Genomic DNA, 22,113 nt, shown 5'->3' on the forward strand with positions numbered 1-22,113 from the left:
TCATGCCATACGTGTTGTGATTATTTTCAATTTATAATTGTTTACACTTTTTTGGAGGTGTATTTCTAAATTATTATTTAAGTATTATACTTGCTTGGGATGCTAAATTCAATTATGATACAGGTAGACCTTCACTAAACCATCACACTGAGATGTGAGTGTGTCGGATTAGTGAAAATGCCAGATCACAGGAGGAAGAATCACTTCTGAACATTAGCTAAACACCTTATCATACCATGAAAATATCAGGGAGATCAGTACAAGTTAGATAATAAATGAAACAGAAATATTAATGAGACAGCAAGTGAAATGTTCATGAAGTTATGTACCTGTACTAGAAAGGTACCAAAAGACCCAAAATTCAAATGCCAAGGCTTCTTTCAACCCCTGAAACCTACACTCACACACCACTCATTGCTTTGATATGCTCGGGACTTGATGCACTATCCCCCCTGCTTTTAAGTGATCATGACTTTATAGGGGGACCACCTGACCTTTCCCCCCTGCTCTCCCTTCCAAATTGCTTCAACATGGTGAATTGTGTGGCGTGATGACATTGTGTACCAGTGAGGCAGCTATGAAGAATGATGCAGTGGCATGAACTGCAGTGTGGACAGGAGTTCACGGTCTCCCTCTTTACTCTCAGGACCTCAACAGTTTAAACTTTATTCGCTTAATGCAGTACATGGAGCAGCACAACAGTGAGGTGGCTATGAAGAGAGATGCAGTACGAAGTACTGCACAATGGGGAGTTGCAGGGGACTCCCCTCCCCTAATTGCTGATCCACTGATACAACACTAACAGCAGATTAGTGAAGGGACCACATTACAGGGCAGAGGATTAGTGAATTTATGCACATCTTTTTCCAGTTCCATTTGTTGATTTGGTGCCCCCTATTTTGATGACTGTTGTTACGGCATTGCTATGGTAATTGGGTCAGATGTCACAATACAACAGGGCAGTGCAATGGTATAAAAGTCATGCTGTTCACCTCCTCCATACTGTGGCACATGCAGAACCTCCACAATAGACAAGGTGTTTTTTTTCTGCTCTCTTATGTTGCTTTGGACGGTAGCAACCTCTTGTTAGCTGTGCACCCCTTCACAATGGAAAATAATAATTGGAGTACCACCTTAATGGTTCATCATTTCCCTGATAACAGAGCCAAATTAATTTTTGGTTATTTTATTTCAGAATGTAAAGAGCAGAAAATCTGGAAGTACTTCATGAATGAAAAGCTGTGTTTCCACACAGGACAAAAAGACTAAAACACAATAATTTTCTAAGGTATGTAAAACTGGGATGAGAATGGGATTCAGTGTAAGTTGTGAGGGATTGCCGGCCATACAGTCCAGCCAATACCCCCAGGCCGCCAGATGGAGCCCTCCCTGCAACATGGAGGTGCCCCGAATTCCAGCAGGGCCTCATGGACCTTGGAGTTTTAATGCACAGCCCTGCTGGATACCATGGGGGCCGCCAGGAGTCGCTGCAGGGAGGCCCAGGGATTTATGCTTTCCATATAGCCAGGAAGTATTTCCAAGTCACGGGAACGGAAGAAATGATATACTTCCGGGCTGAAGAAAAGGAGAAGTTTTTAACTGACTCAGAAGTGATAGAAAGTCACATGCACTGAGGGACAGAACCACTTCCAGGTCAAGGACTATAAAAGGATTCCCAGAAATCCCAGACGTTGAGCTGAGCTGGGTGGAAGGGTGGCAACGCGTCTGGGAGTGTGGAAGAATTGATTAGTGTAGTGATTATTGATTTATTATTGAGTATTGTGGAGTGGAGGGTGCTTTGTGCACTTATTTATAATAATAAATATTATTGGACTTTTATCTGGTGTCTGACGTCTGGTCTGAGGGTTCAAGGTGTCATGGGGACCCTTAAACTGTCACAAAGTTTATTAATCTTTGTCTAAAAACAGCCCGAGCTATTGACACAGGCACCAGTAAGTGTTAATATACTATAATTAGTGAACTTCCCATTACAACTGCATCTAAGGACAGAATCAAAGGCACTACAATCCACAAAACAAAGAAAAGGCAACACTCATTGGCCAATCTCCAAATCTTCCAGTGGACAGCTCCTGGGGCATCTTAATGCAAATACTTGACCTCTGGCAAATAACAAGTGGCAAATGGTCAACTGGTAATTTTCATTTTGTTGATGACACATTATGAATTCCATTTCTACTGTGAACATTGTTTCTATAACAGCTTACTTGAATAAACAAAATATTGTTCTAAATATTTGTAGTATAAGGTCTCTTAATTTAAAAAAAACATTCTTATAAATAAATAAAAATGCACCCAAGATGATATTTTGGATGACCAACAAAAATCCAGCGTCATCAAACAGTTAAGATGTAGAACGCCAATAAGCCCATATTACCCCATTGACAACACTCATTTCAATAACAATAGCGTCATACCCAGCCACACTATCAAAAACCCCATACCAATTGACCAGTGCAGAGTTGCTCCTCAAGCACCCAAGTGGGTCATGTTAAGTGGATGCGGCTGTTGTAGACAGCCAAGCAAACAAATGTTCTTCTTTGAGAAAATGGAATAAACAGTCTGCTAGATGAACTGCTATAATTTCAGCTAGGGAAATGTGGAGCTCTTTTGTAACTGGAAATATGATACCAGCTTCCATGAGATAAGACCATATTAAACTTTTGATAATGAGTGTTACTGAAAGAAACTGTTATTTATTTACTACTACACCCATCTATTTTAAAACATGCAAAAATCACACACGGTCATCATTTTATTTCGTAATAAAAAAAAAAAAAACAACTACATCAGAAGTGTCTTTCCATCAGTCCTTAAAACAAATACACCAGCAGCTCCTTTCCATCCATACCATAACCAATTGCATGTTATTTATCAAGAGTTACTGTTCAAATAATTTAAAGCTTATTAAGAGTAACTTTAATGGGTAAGATTGAAAATGAAATACAAAATGAGTACTACTGTTCATACTTCAACAGTGCCATCTAATGGAAACAGAAAAAATACATGTTTCTTCCACTATATTTCTTGGGGAATTAGCAGAGGTTGAATGGCTATATTGAGCATAAAATATCAAATGTAATGAAAGAGACAAACTGAAAATACCAACCCTACATGTGTTAAGACATTCTTTTGCAAATACTAGGGGGTCTAGAAAGCCCATAACCCCTTAATTAAATGTTAGTATAAACTAATAGCTTTAAAATCAAAATTGCTGATTTAGCAATTGAAAATAAATTCTAAAAATCAGTTATGGTGTTATAATTCACTCAGTAACCATTACTGGGTTTTCTAGAAAGTAGGTTCAAAAGTGAATTCAGAAGGCGGTAATTGGTAAGGTGTTTGCATTTGTTATAGCCTGGTTTACCTTTGAACATTTGTATTTCTGCCATCCATGTTCTTAGCCAACTAGACTAGCAGAACTACACTGTGGCAGAGTAGCATTACGAATGTTAAGCTAAGCAAAATTTTGCTCTTAAATGAGAAAAGGAAAACAAAGTTGCCTGCTCTTAAATTTCGGATATACTTATATACTTAGAGCAAAGAAAATGTCTAAAGTAAGAACATTTAAACTGCTGTTAAAGTTTGCCTGAGCACCACTACACTGAATGACTTGGTGACTTCTGCTCTCTCGCGCAGAACTATAGAAGTATCCTGAAACATGGGTGTTCTACATGGTGTTTGTCAGAGATACAAGGTGTCTTTTGCAGATTTTACATCTGTGTATCATGCAATTAGTCTATTTAAGGTATTCATATTTTATATGATGGCAGTCTATATGGCTAGCTGTATATTCTACAGTACCAGAATAAGATTTCATTGTTCAGCCAACAATGGAATAGTAACAGGACTCCCAAATAACAATAACAATTGGAGTATTTTGTGCACCAACATTAACCCTTCCTAACTTGCTAAATGCACAGTCGGCCTTTTGCTGTAAATGGATTTTAGTAGAGGACAGATTAGCAGCAAACCTGAAATTAAAACTCAGTAAAGCAATGAGTACTACCTTTTTAATCAGGCCCCCAAGGGAAACTGCTCTTACAAACACGATGGAGAAATCAATCGTTGCTGACACTGTAGGAAGATAACCCACCCCCTCAAAATAGAAAGAAAAAAAATTTTTATAACACTTGCCTGCAGGAGTGACTAGCTAGCTTAAGTTCACAATGTCTCATTGTGCTCTATATGGAGCCTCTATTTAAGGTACAAAGAGAAGGAAGACTCTGAAAAGAGCAGTTCAAGCTATTAATGCTCACTTTCAATGTCAGAAAAACCCAATTCATAGTGTGGCCCGTGGCTCAACTAAACCTTTGGTATCTAAAGTTTATTGTCCAAATAACAGACACAGGATCCATTATTAAGACAAATTGACATCTGCTTTTAAAGCAGAAGCTCTGAGACACCACACAGTATTTCATTCAGAAGTATGAAAAGCACATTATCCCTTATTGCTCAAATATGTGCATAGTTAATATAACTGGCACTCATATGTTTTTAAGTAGTGACGACTCTTCCCCTACAGGTAACCAAACTTATATATGAAATGTTCCTTTTGGAAGTGCATGTTGACAGGATTTTTAAAATAATTATAATTTTCCATTAATTCTAAGCTTTTGAGTAACCATTAGATTAAAAGTAACAGCACCTCATTGGAACTATATTGTATTCACAGCTCTGAGTCACAAGAATATGTACTTCTCAACAGTGCAAGCAAGCACACCCATGTTGTGCCATTAATACCGTTACCATGAATGCTGACATCTGCACAGTCTATTGGCTAAAAGACCAAATCTCCAAAGTGAATAAAGTGTTTCTTTGAAGTGTTTTTTTTATTCTTTATTTCTCTGAATACATTGTATGCTACCAGATGAGTGAATATGAACTCGTTTTATCACCCTATTCCTTATTTTGCATTAGGCATTTCCAAAAAACATCCAAAACTGATGAAGTGCTTAGACAAAATAAAGAACACTGCTTACTAATTCAATGACCACAAACAAAAAGAACACAATGTGAAAACAAAGTCACATTGCACTGTAAAGAAGGAGGTCCACCCCCTTAAACTGGAAGGCAGTGAGCTGCAGTAAGGCACTGAAAATTAAATTAGAAGACTGATAGTTTAATTCTTCCATGTGACTCACTGTGTAATTCAGAGCAAGTCATTTATACTGCCTGTTCTCCAAAAGTAACAAAAAAAAAACAAAAAGAAAACCCAATAGTTATAATATACCTTGTACTCACCTTGGATAAAGGCATCCAAGGCACCCAAATGTAAAATAATAAATTACATGCTTGTTATAGATGTTTTCCTGGGAAGTGATCATCTCATAAACTAGCATACTTAATTAATATAGTAGTCCATCAAATTTCAAATCAACTAAATAAAATTATAGGGTCCTGGGGCACAGGGTTGAAGTCTATTATAGTACAACTGAAAGATCCAATCCCAGAGGGTAGCACTTTTATGCACACCATGCTAATTCAGAGTCACCAATTAACTAGCTGGCCAAGCATATATGACTTTGTGATGTGGGAGGGAAAATATTCTGCAAAAGGCTCCTAAAGACATGGGGAGAATGTGCTAACTCCGTAAAGACAATAATCATGATTCAGATCCAGCATTGCAAAGCTGTGTGGTAGCAGCACTAAATACTGAGCCACCAAACCAACCACTTAATATACAGTGTGTGTGTGTGTGTTTATTTATTCCACTTGATTCCAAAGGTGCTCCGTTACATTTGATCTGGGGACTGAGCAGGCCACTGGAATAAACTGAATTTCCTTTAATAACTGTGAAACGAATTTGGATGATTCATCTTCTGTAGCACTTGAAAATGGTAGATTGTTGCTATAAAAGGATGCACAGGATCAGCAACAATGCAAATGAGAATCAGTTGGTGTTAATATGCTAAGGGTTTGTTAAGAACAACACTATTTCCCTAATACTAGCAGCCTGTACCACTAACACAACAGAGGACAGATGACCAGATTCATGTTTTTATGTCAAAACCTGAAACTTCCATCTCATGATTCAACAAAGGTTTTTCAGAGCAGGCAAGATCATTACAAATGTTGTCAAGTTTAGGTTTAATGACATTATGTCCACTAAGGCTTAATCATCTTGTTCTTACCTAACAGGAATGGAACCAGATAAGTCCTTCTGCTACTGTAGTCCATCCACTTCAAGGTGTGACACTGTATACCTTTTGCTATGGTAAAAAGTTGTCATTGGAATATGTGTGAGCTTTCCGTTAGCTTACATGACTTTACTCATATTCAGTGTGTTTTTGACAAAAGAACCACTGTGCAATGCAAGTTTTTTGTTTATCATACCATTCTCTGTGAAACCTGCATGATAGCAGCTGTTTCTGAGAGGCTGGAACCACCATGTATGGCACCAATAATCATACTGCAATCAATGCTGTTTACAGCATGTGTCTTGCCAAGTCTAATGTTTTCTTAACCAACAACTAAACTTGCTGACCATGTCTGAATGTTAAAAATACTCAAGTGTAGCCACATGATTTACAGTTTGAAGGAAGAGGCTACCTACACTACCAAACAGGTGGCCCTAATAATGTTGCCATTGACTGCATGAACCTGCAAAAACAATTTAGTTTGAAATCAATACGCTTCCCGCAGTTTGCAAAGCTAATAACTGCCAGTTTTATTTGGAGTGGAGGAGCTATTGTGTAAATGGACTCATATTCTGACATAGACATTTATGCATAAAGACAGATTTCAAAAAGGTTAAATCAGAGTTGAGAATACCTAAAATGTATAAATATGTTAAAAAAACTCAAAATTTTGATTGCGTAACAATAATTTCCCAAGTCCATTTAAACTTCAAAAAAAAAAAGCAAGAATTGATCTATGGCGCTAATGTTATACTCCCAAGCAACTGTATGTAGTAGGTTTAAAAGTGAGGAGCTCCAGTTAACTAATAATAACTCTGGATTAAAGGAAATAAACAAATTTTGTATAAAGAAAATTACTATGTTAGTTACATAGTACTTCTGATACATCCAATTAACAGCACTGTAAATTCTGAGCTCCCACTACCTTGTGCTGGATTAAGTGGGACTGAGAATGTCATGTACGTTACATTATGCTGTGCACATACTAGCAATGTGTGCAGTTTCTGAGCTGACATGAGCAGGTCGGTCATGTTTGTGTGTTTCCATTCCTTTTATATGTCCACAGATTTTATATCTACGTTCTATTTCTCTTCTAAGACTTCGAGCACATAGATCACCAAACTATACATGTGGTAATCCACCTTTTACACCCTCTCAATCTGAAAATCCAATTATCACCAGACGAGTTTGTTCTAGTTCATGCATTTAGTTGGAACTTCAAAATTACACTTCAGGATTTCACAAATAGAACCCAGTGGGAAACTATGTATGCTTCAACAAAAAATAATTTCAGCATCATGCCATAAAAGAGGGAACTCCAGTACTATGAGAAACCTGGTGCTGAAGTTTCCACACAGAACATGCCTCACTGAGCACTGCCAACAATAAGGTATGCACATGGCTACCAAAAAAAAAAAATAACTGAAGTGACCCCTTTTCACACTATATGCTAAAGGGCAGAATATACTTAATCATTCTCTTGAGAAACCCGATGTAATTTTTTGCTTATCTGGTAATAACCCATAAGACTTTAAACAACATACACTCACCTTCAAAATATTTTGGGTCTCATTCCATTTATTAGTCCATTCTTTTGTGAGTTCTATGACCTACACAGAAAGATAAAAATGGCAGGTATCACAAACTGGTACATAGCAGGGTTGCCCAACTCTAATCCTGGAGGGCCACCGAGGCTGCTGGTTTTCATTCTGTACCATTTTTTAAAATTAGTGACCAGTTTTTGCTGCTAATTAACTTCCTATATTTGATTTGCTATTTAAGAATGAAACCCTTTATAATCAGGGGTGAGCAACGTCTGTCCTGGAGGGCCACAGTGGCTGTGGGTTTTTGTTCCAACCCAATTGCTTAATGAAGAATCATTTATTGCTGTTGAAGCACTTATTTGCTCAAGTGATTTTTTTCTGCTACAGTTTAGTTGTCTCTTTTGTTAAGATTTTAAACCATTGTTTATTTCAATCTTAAACAGCTGCATTCACTGTTTTTAATTGCTTGTTATTATCAGTAATAGGCAAATGACAACAGGTAAGGCAGTTCTCCATCTAGCTTGTCTCCATTTATACTTGTGTGTATTCATCTTGCACTATTTGATTTAGTAAAATACTGAAGGAAATTGAAGAAAATGTGAAGAACTGAAAATTACTCATCCATTTTAGGCTTCAAATTATTTGGATGATATCATTAGAAAGGAAAAAAATCTATGATTTAAGAATGACCTGATATTACAGAGTTAAAACACTAACAAGTCATGACACTAAATAATACTGTTTTTGGCAAGGATTCTTTTCTAATTGAGCAGATGGGTTGGAACAAAAACCTGTAGCCACTACAGCCTTCCAGGTCCGCCGTTGACCAACCTTGGTATAAAGTGATAGCTGTATAACTTACAGCATTAAATGTACATCACATTTTGATACATTCAGCTGGCAAGACATCTTTATAAAAAATGTTGCTTACCCGAGCTTCATTCTGATGGAGTTTTTCTTCCATACTTAATGCTGTTGGTGAGTCCAAAAGGGCAATCTATACAATAAGATGAAAAATATTATTTTTGTCTTATGTCATTAAATATCTTTTAAAAGCGCAATGGTATCAAAACATGAACATTCCTTAACCTGAATGGTAAATTCTGTAATTAGTTTTCCTAGAACATGTTCACTTGTACAAAGTTGATGGACAATTCTGTACTAGAGACCAATGTTCCTGTTAAGACGTGCATAGGTACAGGTTCACATAGCTTACTAAGGCTCAATGTACAATATTTTATAGTAACTTACAAAGAAGCAAGTCAAGAAACCCACTACAGCCCTAACCCCTCCTGTTCCCAGCGAAGATTAATTAAGGATGGGTAGTATAATGGCCCATAGACAAATCCTTTGAAATTTTACACATAAGTGACACAATTACTTTGTCTTATGCCCACTCCTCAAGAATGTTATTTGTGCACAGTGTAACGAAATAGGCAGGTGACAGTCTATTGGGCAGAGTCACACATTTTGGAACAGCGTAACAGGAGCTGTGATGCACAACAAGGCATGTTTAATTGGAAAAGCATAAGATGACACAAGGTTCAGTGGGAACAGCTTACAGGGGATTCCACTGTAAGTGCTTCAGATTTTATCACGCATCTCCCAAGGATGACAGCTAGTTTTTGCTTATCAAACAAGTAGTATTTCCTAGGGCCAACTGTGGGAGTTAGTCAGGGCCCCCATTACAAAAGACCTAATAAACAGTACTTTCAAGTGTGATAAACTGCTGCTGGTGTATGTGTGACAGTCCTTCCTCCTCCAAACTTCTTGGGGGACCAAAAAAAAAAATCACACCAAGTTGGATAATACATGGGGCATGTGGGAGCCTACTCTACATATTTACAGCACAGGATGACAGCTGAGTACATACGCAGGAGCAAAGGGTGTATAAATAATATATGAATAATCTAAACTTGGTCCCTTTTCAACTCTGGTTTTAGATTCTGATACTAATATAGAGCTGTTATAGCAATTTTAAATTAACTTTAATGAGATTTTAATATTTTACTGTAGCTTCATGTAATGCACTGTTAAAAAAAATAAAATTGACTACGTAAGTACATTAACTTCATGTGCAAGATACAGTATACCCATTCAGCTTCTTTAATTAATTAATAAATCATATGTACTTCAATAGTTTAAATAAACATGCCACTTTAATAAAAACATTTTCAAATGTATTCTGCAGTGCATATTTTTTACATATGAAAAGGTATTATATTGTAAGACAGTAAGTAGTGTTCACATGGTAATGTATCTAAAACTTTTTGCTCATGCCAAACTGGTCTTTAAAGGAAACGTTGCTTGAAAATCTGATCAGAGGGTATCTTGGCACCGTCTAAGCTCATTGATGTCAAGTCTACATATTTCAGTGGGGGGTTCAGTCACGGTTTAGCATGAAGAGTGTCTGTACTTCTTTTAAAAAATATCACTCTAATCTTAATTTATTTAATCATAGATTTTCACCATTACCAGAGGGGGCAACGAGGAACTGAAAACATGTAGAAGGCATTCACATTGATCTTGTTATTTGGAAACAATTATTTAACATCTGATATTTTCTGCTTTCCAAACTTCACACTGTTCAGTGTGGTGCTGAGGTGGCACCCATTGCACGGCCATGTGGTGGGTGCAGCAACACGCTGTAATCAGCGCATGCTCCCAACCTCCTCGTCCTCCTCCTCCCAGAAGGAGTTGGGAATAAAAAAAAAAAAAAAAAAGCACTTCAATCTTCCAGAACAGCTTTGGACAACTTAAAAAAATAATGTACCTTACTTGCTAACTACAGCATAAAAATGTGGTTGATTTAACTCCTATCCTTGCTAACTTTAAAATTAGTTACTCATATACTTTCATTTTAAGCTCTGAAGGGATCTTTTCATTTTCTTGATAACGAATGTGTCAAACTCATGTTGTTTTCAATCACATTACGGGCCTAAACAAGTACAGAAATAATTGTTAGGCAATGTCTTTGAGGCACATCTGTATCTGTTAACCTCTGTGAATGTGGAAATGCATGACTGCTCAGTATTATTAACAACAACATGTTTACTGTGGCTTTATTTTTTTCTCAAGAGCATAATGAGCTCTAACAATGAAGCCTGATATCATTCTCTAACATCTTGCTGAGTCTAGGTGAATAAGTGCTTAAACTTTGAAAACAGATTATGATATATAGAGTGTGAAAAACTAAATTGGAGATCAGTAAGCCAAAATCATCTTCCTACACTATGTTGCACTTTAATCTGTTCATTGAACTAAGGCTGTCAGTACACTTCCTAGAAGAACACACCTGGTTCCCCTGAGCCAGTAGAGCTTTCAGTCGAGCTATTTCAGCCCTCAGTTCACGGATGAGTTTGACATTGGAATCTTCGTTAATGGTAGGCTTGTTGATGATGTTTTTGGCTCTGTTTGCATAGCGAAGTGTGCTCAAAGTTTCTCCATAGTTAACATCTGCAGGTGAAATAGCTATCATTGAAAATATAAAGAAGAAAAAAGAGTGACTTAATCATACTAAATGAGACATGAAAAAATTCTAGAATGTCTACATTAACTATCACAATAAATAAATAAAATTAATTAATGCAAAACCATAGTCATTTTGTCCAACTATTTAAATACCATACACATTTCTTATTAATTTTATATAGTATATTCTAACATTATCAAATACACTTAATCCTTCAAGGGCACAGAAGGCCACAGTCTATCTCAGCAACATGAAGTTCAAGGCAGGAGCCAGCTCCAGACAGGACATCAGTCTCTCGCCAATCCAGTGCACATATACGCATGGTCAATTAAATGTATACAAACACATATTTATGGTATTGTGCAAAAAAAGGCACAATAACAAGAGAAAGAAATAACAGACAGGGAGTGTGTGCAAACTACACATACACACAAAGAATATGAAAATAATTGGTGCAACTTTTTAATTCCTTTTATTCATGGTACAGAAAACCAGGAAGGAAACCACTAACAGAAATCTTGCAAGGCCAGAATAAATCACCAAACATCTTCAAAGCACATCAACATAAAAATTTTCACTGAAATAAAGAGGGGATGTGGTTATATGTAGAAGACAAATTATCTGATAATAAAGGCAAAAGCAAAGTCTACATCCCCACTAGGTCTGTCTATACATATCTTATGGTCTTTCAATCAGGTGGACTGGTTCTGTCACTTTCCCTGCTTTCCAAGAAAAACTCTTCCCTCTCACTCTCACTAATAATTTGACTTAACTTTCTTCCTTCTAGTGAGCTTTGTCCCAAACTCACTTCTTCCCACTACATTCAATAACCTCCTGTCAGGGAATACCTTTTAAAACTTTGCTTGTGGTATATTTAGGAATTAAAGTGGGGGCTGGTACTCACTAGTTCTTCTACATTTTGGTGTCTGGAGTATTAGGAGTTTTTCCATGTATACTTATAAAGTACCAACACTTCTCTCAACCTCTTGATACCATAATGCCACACAAGTTAACCAGCTGCAGTCTATTGGGAATTGGTCTCCTACCTAAAACTTCTCTATCTTAATTTATATGTGTATGAGGAAGACAAGTGTCTTATATACTATATATATATATACATAACATATATATATCATATATATATATATATATATAAAACATATATATGGGGGCGGGGAGCTAAGTCAGTGTGTTCAGGAGGGGGAGGGGGTATTTGTTGTAAAGTTTTATTTATTATCTATATGTTCTTCTTAAGTTTGCATATGCTGGGTTTATGTCCAAATGTCTGTTAGTGGCGTTCTCATTTGATAGCCAAGATTCCTTATCATCACAGGGTGTCTGAAGGTGCAGCACGCATCCTGGCCAAGTCAGGAATCAGAATAGCTCACAAAACCGCAAACAATCTGCGCACTGTCCTCTTTAATGCTAAAAACAAGAAATCAACAGCAGAAACACAAAACACAGTTTATAACATTCCATGCAGCTCTTGCCCAGCGGCATATATAGGACAAACATCAAAAAGAATCGCAACACATATACATGAACATCGCAACACAGTCAGAAGGAAGGACTCGTAATCACTGATCTATACGCATACTAAATCAACAGGACATACATTTAACTGGGACAATGTACAAGTAAGATTTAAGGCCAGTACTAAAAGTGCCAGAGTGCTGGCTGAATATTGGCTATCAGACAAGAACGCCATTAACAGACATTTGGACATAAACCCAGCACATGCAAACTTAAGAAGAACATGTTCATAATAAATAAAACTTTATAACCAATACCACCCACCCCAAACCCCCCCCCACCACAGGAAAGAATCTAAATTGACTGCCAAATGGCAAAGGACAGATATTCTAATCGGTATAATTCTTATTTAAAAATAACCTAATACATATATGAAAAGATTAGCAACTTTTTTTCCCCCATGTATGTCTTAAAGAAATATAGACCTGACTGTATCCAAGATAACTTAAAAAATCAGAATGCATTACAATTACTTACATATTTTTTTTACAACATAGCACAAGCAAGCATCTTGTTCTTAGTCACACAGTGAGGCAAACATGGTGAAATATCAAGTAACCTTGTGGTTTAACAGTTTAACGAAGGCACTATTTAAAGCTGACACACACAAGACTGTACTTACTGGCAACCATAATGGTTTTAGAATTCCCACCAAGACTGTCTTTTAAAAGCCAGGTTAAAACAGAGTCCCTGTAAGGCACGAACACTTGCTTTTTCTTTGAATTGGAGATGGCAGAATCCTGAGATAAATCGGCTATAATATAGACAAAAAAAAATAAAGCAATGTGAACTACTTCAATCAGTCTTCATGGAACTGAATCTCTAAATCAGAAGCCATTCTTGATTCTATATGACCTTCTTATGCTTCCCTTTCGGTTTACTCTGCATGCAGCTCAGCACTTGATGATAAATGAAACAAAAACATTCTAAGCTGACAAAGTCTGTGGAAAACTAGAATCAGTAAATTTAGCTTTATTGTACACAGAGACTTCTACAACAGTTGGCCATACAATACCTCAGAAGAAATGCAGAACTCTTGTGTAAGATGCAATCAAAACAATGAACACGACTGCAAAACACACCAGTAAACTGAAGGCAATAAGCAAGCAAAGAATGAGTGCAGTGTGAGTATATGGACTCAGGTCAACAGAAGTGGAAGTGCAGGTATTCAGAATAGCTCTGAACTCTTTGACAAAGACCACAGACAGCAAGAGAGTAGTAAGTGACCTCACTAAAAAGACAGAGCTATCCCTCAATAAAGCGTGAGGGAAAAAAAGTGAATACCTAAGGCAGAGATAACATTTCCCAGAGTGACAAGAGATTTGTTAATGTTCCCTCCTTCTTTCAGTCTCACTCCAGTGGCACCAGTGGCATCAGCTCTCTCACTCCCGGCTAAGTCCACCAAGTGAATCTTGCTGACCGTCTCACATGGCATTTCAGCGTCAAACTTGGCCTGCAGTGACAGTCAAGCAATATGACTTAAAGAGAATTTGAAGTGGCACCTGCATTACTACATTAGGTTGCAAGAGGTAGACATACAACAAGAAACAGAAGCATTCAAATCATATTGGACAAGTCTGTACATGTGTGCATGCCTTCTGAAATTCAGTGCAGCGATGAACCCCCTGCTCATCAATCTATTGGATATTTAGTGCCATCTTGTGGGAATACCGTTATCGCATTTCAAGTAAAAGATAACAAAATCAGTAACGTAAGTTGACTGGGTAATACATGGGCCTTGTGAGTAATCATTAATATAATTCAAATGTACAAGGATGACCAAATCTATGTGAAGAGTAAGTAAATAATACACTTAGTTGTTTCCCACAAGAAACAAACAATTAAATAAATACTCCACCCAAAAATTATGTTTTGGATATGTTACACTGAATGCAGAGAATAAAATTTTAATCTCGTGTTTTCATGGAGAACGGAGATAGTAACTTATGAATGGGTGCCCAAAAATAACTGGAATCTGTACCTGGAACACAATCAAGACTTAGTTGCGAATTTCGCCACTAGGTATAGTATACTTACAGTATTCTGTGGCAGTCTGCCAAATGGCGTTGCCCTGTATTGTTTGTACAGCATTCTATGTTGGTTTTCCTTGGTTGGTTATTCTTTTTTACCCTCAGTATTCACAATAATAAACAGACAGGGCTCTTGACAAATGAATTGGGGGAGAGATGAGACTTCAATTTAAGAGTTTGATTCCATGTGAGCAAACCTACTGTGCATGGACCTCTTTCATTTCCCAGGGGTATTTATGTAACAATGTTGTGGCAAAAAATGCACACATTGTACACACTGTGCACACATGACTGGATGTCTTAAAATGTGTATTATGTGACATGAGTAACAAGACATTTTTGATATTGTTTGTTGTTATACTGTACTGGTCTCCATAGGCACACATTCTATCCAAGATATTGATATCTGTTCTGCATGAAAATACAAGACTAAAAAATCTGATGTGATACTAACTATAAATCACATGGAATAAGTAACATATCAAAAAAAAAAATAATTGTTGATGGAGTATGCCTTTAATTGAGAATTTAACATAAAGTAAAGGGCCTCCTGAAAGGAAAATGCATTTTGTGGTGTTCTCCACTGGTCATAGCATAGCCTTTACTTATTCTTGACAAAGAGAAACTTCTCTTAAATGTAAGCTAATATAAAGAACATTTGCATTGTTTAAGCTATCTATCTCAAACTGTACTATCCGTCTTTCAGCACTGGACAGGCCCTACTATAAAAAACTCAGGGCAAGTTTTGTGCTGTGGGGTTGATTATACCAAGTGAAATTAAATATGAGGTGAGCAATACATAGCACTATATCTAGCACACACTGAATACAGCATACATTTCAACACACATCAGGTTTATCATGTGATTAGATCTTGCCGTACAATAATATTAACACTGATGTGCTTTGAAATGTGTGTGAAACTCTCAACATTGTCAGTATGCTCAGTTGACAATCACATTTGTTTGTACAATTGCTATATTCTGACATGAATGAGCAGAGTAAATAGAAGTTGCTCAGATAATTCATCCTTCTGTAAGAAGCTTATGGTTTACTTCATGTAACAAATACATGTTGCAGATAAAGACTCCAGACACACTCTTCTTTTACATCAATCTTGGCCCACTTGCCTGTGTGAAGTTGATGGTGAAAATTGCATGTGACCTGCTGCTCACATCATTCATGCCAGTGCTGGCTGTTGTTCGGTTAATATTCCCAGCTTCCATGAGTTCCTCAACATCACCGTAGTTCTGCACCAAATGCTTGGATAAATCTACAGGTAAAAGAAGACATCTCAATTTCTCCTATAGCACCTTCAACCGGTCATTCAGCTCTTTGGGATGGCCAACACAGTTTTATTCACTTGTGTCATGGGTGGTTTGTATGCTACAAACACTGTACACAACAAGGCAAAACTGCCTATTTAAAAATATGTCCAAGTTACTAATACATCCATGAAGATGCCTCTTGGCTTTACCTAGAATACTTAACTGTTAATTCTTGAAGATAATTCGAGCATAATCTTCAGCTTAGATGGGTGTCCAGTTACAAATAACTTTGATCATCCTATGTATTTTAAGGTTTGTTGGATTTTAAGGCTTAGGCTTCATTGCATCTATAGCTTGAATTAAATAAACAGTACAATACAACCAGCCTCACTTCTCTAACACCAGAAGCTACTATAACCTTGCATTTATGAAAGGGAACAGTAGGAAGAGCTGACAAAAAGTACAGCATGTTAACTGTTTTACTCCTCTTGCAGAACATCTTTTATCAGCTCTTGGGTAAATTTCTCAAGGCTGCAGAATGTGTAACCTTGCAATGCAGTCACAAACACATCTTTACAACGCTATACTGCACTGTTTCTTGAAAAGAGACTCAATCTTTACAGCTTCTTCACATAACCAGGATTTGTAATGCATTAATCAAAATATTTTATTTGAAACTTGCACACTATTAATCACAACAAACAAAAACTGTTAAGGATAAAATTATAAAAAAAAAAAAACCTATTGTCCTCATTTTTAAATATTCATCCCTACAGAGCACTACTTTGTTGGACCACTATAACAGGAATGAGAAAGCTTAATGTTGATTTTGTATATTATGACAGAGAAATATTTTCCAAACAATCCTTTCAGAATTCCCTATAATTTCATCGCGTTAGCTTGAGAACAGTGACAGACAAGTAATTGTGAGATCGTGCCACATACTGTATGTTCCATAGGATTAAGGCCACGGCCTACAAGGGCCACTCAAAGATATGTGTTTTCTTTATTCTAGTTGTTACTTCAGCATTGTGCTCTTGATTGTTGTCCTTTTTAAATATAAACATCATCCCCAGAAACTGTTTTTTGGCAGAAGGGTACAGGTATTCATCAAGTATTTTTCAATACTGCGCTCATTTCACCTTTTAAACCCTGAGTAGACTGTCAGTTTCCATGACTGGTGAGCGGTGTCTGACTGGCAACATAAACAACACTTAGCATTCATGCCAAAGTGTTCCATTTTGGTCTCTTTATAACACAAGGCTTTCCATCACATACCTGCATCATCCATTAGATGACCTTTGCAGAGCTTTGCAGGTAAAAATAAATTGTTCTCAGCCAGGCATTTTTTCTATGCTATTCTTGGTTTGTGGCATTTCTTGTGAAATACCTTGGAAATTGTTAATACAGTCACAATTGTTCTTATGATAGCTTCCACAGCAATGCTAGGGCAATTCATTAACGGAAAAGAAAATGCATGGCTAATTGCAATTCTATTCCTGAACATGAAATTGGAATTAAAATTGTATGCAACTCAAAGGAAACAGAAGTGAAATTGAAACACAGTTGAACTCCACTAAATTCAATGAAATTACACTTTGACAAGAGGTTGTCTTGAATTAATTAACATTATAAATCAAATATAACAAATCAAATAAAAAAAAAAATTAAATCAAAGATATTCAACCATAATGTATATATTATAGGTGTGAAAAAAAAGACTCTTAAAAGTGTAAAGATTGCTTCTTAGACCTCTACAATCAGACTTTTATATTGGTATGAATGAATTGCTAAATATGTATTGTACAAAACGTAAAAAAGAACAACAAAATATAATCTGGAGTAAAAGACCTCAGAACACTGGGCAATACACTTTTTAATATTAATTTTTTTTTTTTAAAAACTTAAAAAAATCACAAAACACAAAGCAGACATTAAATCAATAAAAATGATAAATAAATACATATACTGTAGGAGGACAGATCAAAACTTTCCCTGTAAACATTAAACAGTGGGTTTTAAATTCTAACTTTTACAAAGGCACATCTTCTTTTCCATGTTAAAACACCCTACTATATTATAAGCAAAGTGAACCTTGTTTTTATTTGTGTTTCGTTCAGTTTTTTTGACATAAATCCCTAAAGTGACAATTTTTTGAGTTTTAGTCAGTTGATGTTGATGTAAATAAAGAATATTTAATTATACAGTATAAATATTTTCTTTTAAAAATTTAAAGAGCTGCACTTTTCAGCTATTTGCAGCTCTTTCTACATAAGCAGGACAATAGCCATTTATTTTTGGGCATGTAATATAGACACATTAATGCCACAAATCCTTTAGGGGCTAAGGGATTAAAAAGAGACAGATGGAGTTAAACATCACATTTGATTCAGAAAAAAAAGGTGGATGCCAATTGGTTCTGATCTATATTAATTAATGTTATAAACAACACATCATAAAATTCTCAAACCTGTATTAAGTTAATAACTGTCCAGAGACCATCCCAATAGCAAAAGCCTTGATGGGGCACCATTCCATCACAAGGTCAGTTTAGAATCATCAGTCTCCCTAACCTGCACTTCTTTGAGATGTGCAACGAAAACTGGATTGCTAAGGAAAAACTCATGCAAACAGGGCAGAATGTATAAAAATAACAAAGAAAAAGACAAAGATTAAAATCTACTGCCTATTCCTGTGCGACTGTAGTGCCCTCCATGTATCAAGTAAACCATTAATGGTTAAAAAGATAAGAATCCTGGTACCGTAATGCTTAATTCTATAATTTCTGTAGATCCAGGCTTTTGTTTTGCTGTGTGCTAGTTTCACAAACATAAGTATTTTTGTTTAGAGTTTATATTACAGTTTACCTGATGGGCAACAGTTAAATTATTTGGGGTTAAATTTACAAAAGTTGTTCACATTTAGCGCCAGTGCAGAACACTTGCAGAACAACCATGACCAGCTAAGATTCATGACTTTCATCGTTACCAAATACAAAAAACATGACTTTTGCAATCTTCAGTGCATCTTACCCTCCACATAAGGCCCATCCTTTGGATGCTCACGTACTCGTAAATTATACGTTTTACTTGATTTTCTTCTCAGCAAGTCCCTCACTCGTTCATTGTAGATTTCCAGATAGCTGTAAATATTAAAATTGAAAACCCATCAGAAAGTACACTCCTTATCTTAAACTTTGATGACAAACCTCACATTACTCATTTGTTTATTGTCTGCCTCATAACTTTACAATAATGTCATCAACACTCGAGACAGAACCATAACTCAATCAAGGTGCAGGGTAGTCTAGCACCCTGGCATGTTGCTGTAGAAAGTAAAGGTTCTGTATCGCCTGCTTCAGTTGGTGATTTTCCTCTAGCTAAAGATTAAAGATGATGAAATAAAAAGATCAGAGCAAAGTTCCATATACTGCACCTGACTTCTGTACGAAAAGATGCCTCATCCCGTCTTGACATTCCAGAAATCCTGCTGAAGAGCCCTTCACATATACGTGGTATGAGACCAGAATCTCCCTGGAATTAGATAAGATTTTAAGTATTACTATATGAAGTGTGAGAGACTTAGAGGATAAATATGTATTTTTTGAAAAGCTCCAACACCTTCATCACCCAATACACAAGAATATTATTGTCACCCTTCCTTCACCACTTTTGGATACTGGGTCATCACACATGCGCACGCACAAACAAACACTAGTGAGAAATATACCAAAATTGTGCAGCAAGTTAATAAAGAAAGCAATAGGAAAAAATAGTGTTAGCTGTAAAGCAACTGGGGCAGTGAGGACAAAAATGCCAAAAGTTAATCGTATCCTCCCATCATGTACTGCAATATAAATAAAATAATAATTCATATACTTTCTCATAGATTAAAAAATAAATAAAGGAGGAAAGCACAAAGAGAACCATGACACTGCTGTTTTAATACCACATACAAGTGAAGGGAATCATAATTACAAGCAGAAATATAACAAAATTAAAAAAAGATAACTTTTCAAACACTGGAAGACCTTTTTTTAGTGGATTAAATGCGGTGGATATTATACAAATTAGCAAGGACAGCATCACAACTAAATCAGAGAATGTACCATGCTGTATGCAGAGAGCATCCAGAAACCACATATAAAAGAGATCCTTTGTTTTCAGGCAAAGCTAATTTTATTGTTGAAAAAAGTGAGAGAGCACAATAACAATAGACTGTTACTGTACTAGTCAGCCTGCAATATCTATCAAATGCTGATGCAGTGCTAGAACCAAAAATGTATACTGATGCAGTAGGTAACTCTTTTCATCTTACAGGGCTTAATACAGCTGAAAAATTACCTAAAATATTCAAAAGCTTGTTGATCACATTTTGTCAAAAATTTTCAAGTAGTCAGCCTTAGGACATGGAAGGCAAAGGTGGTAGCCCAGCAGACTACCATATGCATTTACAATTTGTCCATTCCTAAACAGCAATAAGTAAGAGAGAAATAATTTAGCAGACTTTCAAAACTGTTAAATAAGGACTGGAGGAAAACCACATGGGGATCACATATGACACAAACATCCTCATTTGTCAGGCCAGACTGTGTAAATAATCTTTCAAATGGACTAACATTAAAAAGATAACAGTGAAAAATCACTTTTTTTCCCCCAAAAGTGCTTCAAATATTTTTGTGATTATGATAGACAGCTTAGAGCTGAACACAAATACAATTTCAGAATGACTATATCATGTAGGAATTTGGAGAAATTTGAAATTAACTTAGAAATGTAGAGTGTTTATTAGTTTAACTACACTATAAATGTTTTGATACTGATGTTTACACTCAGTATCTAATGCTTCTCATTTCAGCATTGAACAATATTTAATCAGCATTGATGAATTCCTCTTGGTGTAATACTATTTTTCCATTGTTGCAGTGTCCTGGTGAAAAAAAATGTATTATGTTTGTCACTGACTACACTAAGAGTAGCAGGGATGAAGTCAAAACATGAGTGCAGAAAATAAATCTTTACCAGCTTGTTGCACTTCATTGTTTTGCAGGCTTGAAGCATGTTGTCAACCAGCTGGACATAGTTTGGTGCTTTGTATTTGCCAAGAGAATTCTCAACAACGTCCTTAAATACCTTCTATGTGATTTCCTCTGGCCTCACTAGTAGGTCTTTGAACTGCTTGTCACTGATGACAAGTCTTAAATGTGGATTAATCTTGGCATCAGTTACTCATGAAAATATCTGTCTCAAATATTGAAATCCTTCACCTTCCTTTTTATCAATTTCATTACATTGATTTCTTTGCTGATTTAGTATCCCATCATTCTAAGAATCCTAGGGTCTTATTTAATTCAATGAATGCGGCCATTCACCCTCATTCTGTGATGGGATTAAATAGCACTGTTCATTCATGTGAGCAGTTTCTATCATTCTTTGTCAGCAAAATTGACACTATCCACTGTGGCATTGTTCAAACTTGCTATGAACTTCCTACTGTTAAACAGGGCGTTGTCTTAGAATCCTTTGATCTAGTCTCACTTTCACAGTTAAAAAGAACTATTGACACCCTTAAACCAGCTCCCAGCCCTCTCGATATAGTACCACCACGCCTCTTAGTGGAAGCCTTTAATGTTTTGGGCCCATCTTTACTAGCCATTATCAATGATTCTATAAGTGCGGGGGTTGTGCCCTCATTTTTTAAACATGCTGCGGTCCGTCCCTGTCTAAAAAAGGCAGAATTAGATCCTGGAGTTTTAGCCAATTTTCGCCCAATTTCCCAACTGCCATTTCTGGATAAAATTCTAGAAAGAATTATTTATAATCAATTGGTCGATCACCTTAACTCCAATAATTTATTTGAGATCTACCAATCTGGCTTTAGGCATTTTCATGGTGTTGAAACGGCCCTCCTGAAAGTATTCAATGACATTTCTATTATTACGGACTCAGGTGATGCGGCAGTCCTTCTCCTCCGCTGCCTTTGACACTATTGACCATTAGATATTGCTGTTGCGGCTTGAAGATCCTGTTGGGCTTAAAGGGGCTGCTCTTAACTGGTTCAGATCATATCTAACTGATAGACACTTTTCAGTGACTTTAAATTCCTCTTT

At 36.4% G+C, this 22,113-nt stretch overlaps 1 protein-coding gene across 1 annotated transcript in view; it reads right to left on the minus strand.

Annotated features, from left to right (window-relative positions):
• The window catches only part of LOC114666294 (kinesin-like protein KIF16B), a 248,908-nt gene that overhangs the window by 198,187 nt on the left and 28,608 nt on the right, over positions 1–22,113 (minus strand). Inside the window, exons 5-12 of the mRNA XM_028821120.2 lie at positions 19,440–19,537; positions 19,037–19,146; positions 15,867–16,009; positions 13,992–14,160; positions 13,330–13,461; positions 10,998–11,173; positions 8,634–8,699; positions 7,709–7,768 (exon numbers count right to left, since the gene is read on the minus strand). Of these exons, the coding sequence (XP_028676953.1) occupies positions 7,709–7,768; positions 8,634–8,699; positions 10,998–11,173; positions 13,330–13,461; positions 13,992–14,160; positions 15,867–16,009; positions 19,037–19,146; positions 19,440–19,537 (954 nt within the window). The remainder of the gene's footprint in view (positions 1–7,708; positions 7,769–8,633; positions 8,700–10,997; positions 11,174–13,329; positions 13,462–13,991; positions 14,161–15,866; positions 16,010–19,036; positions 19,147–19,439; positions 19,538–22,113) is intronic.

The sequence above is a fragment of the Erpetoichthys calabaricus genome, chromosome 15 (assembly GCF_900747795.2).
Source record: "Erpetoichthys calabaricus chromosome 15, fErpCal1.3, whole genome shotgun sequence".
NCBI lineage: Eukaryota > Metazoa > Chordata > Cladistia > Polypteriformes > Polypteridae > Erpetoichthys > Erpetoichthys calabaricus.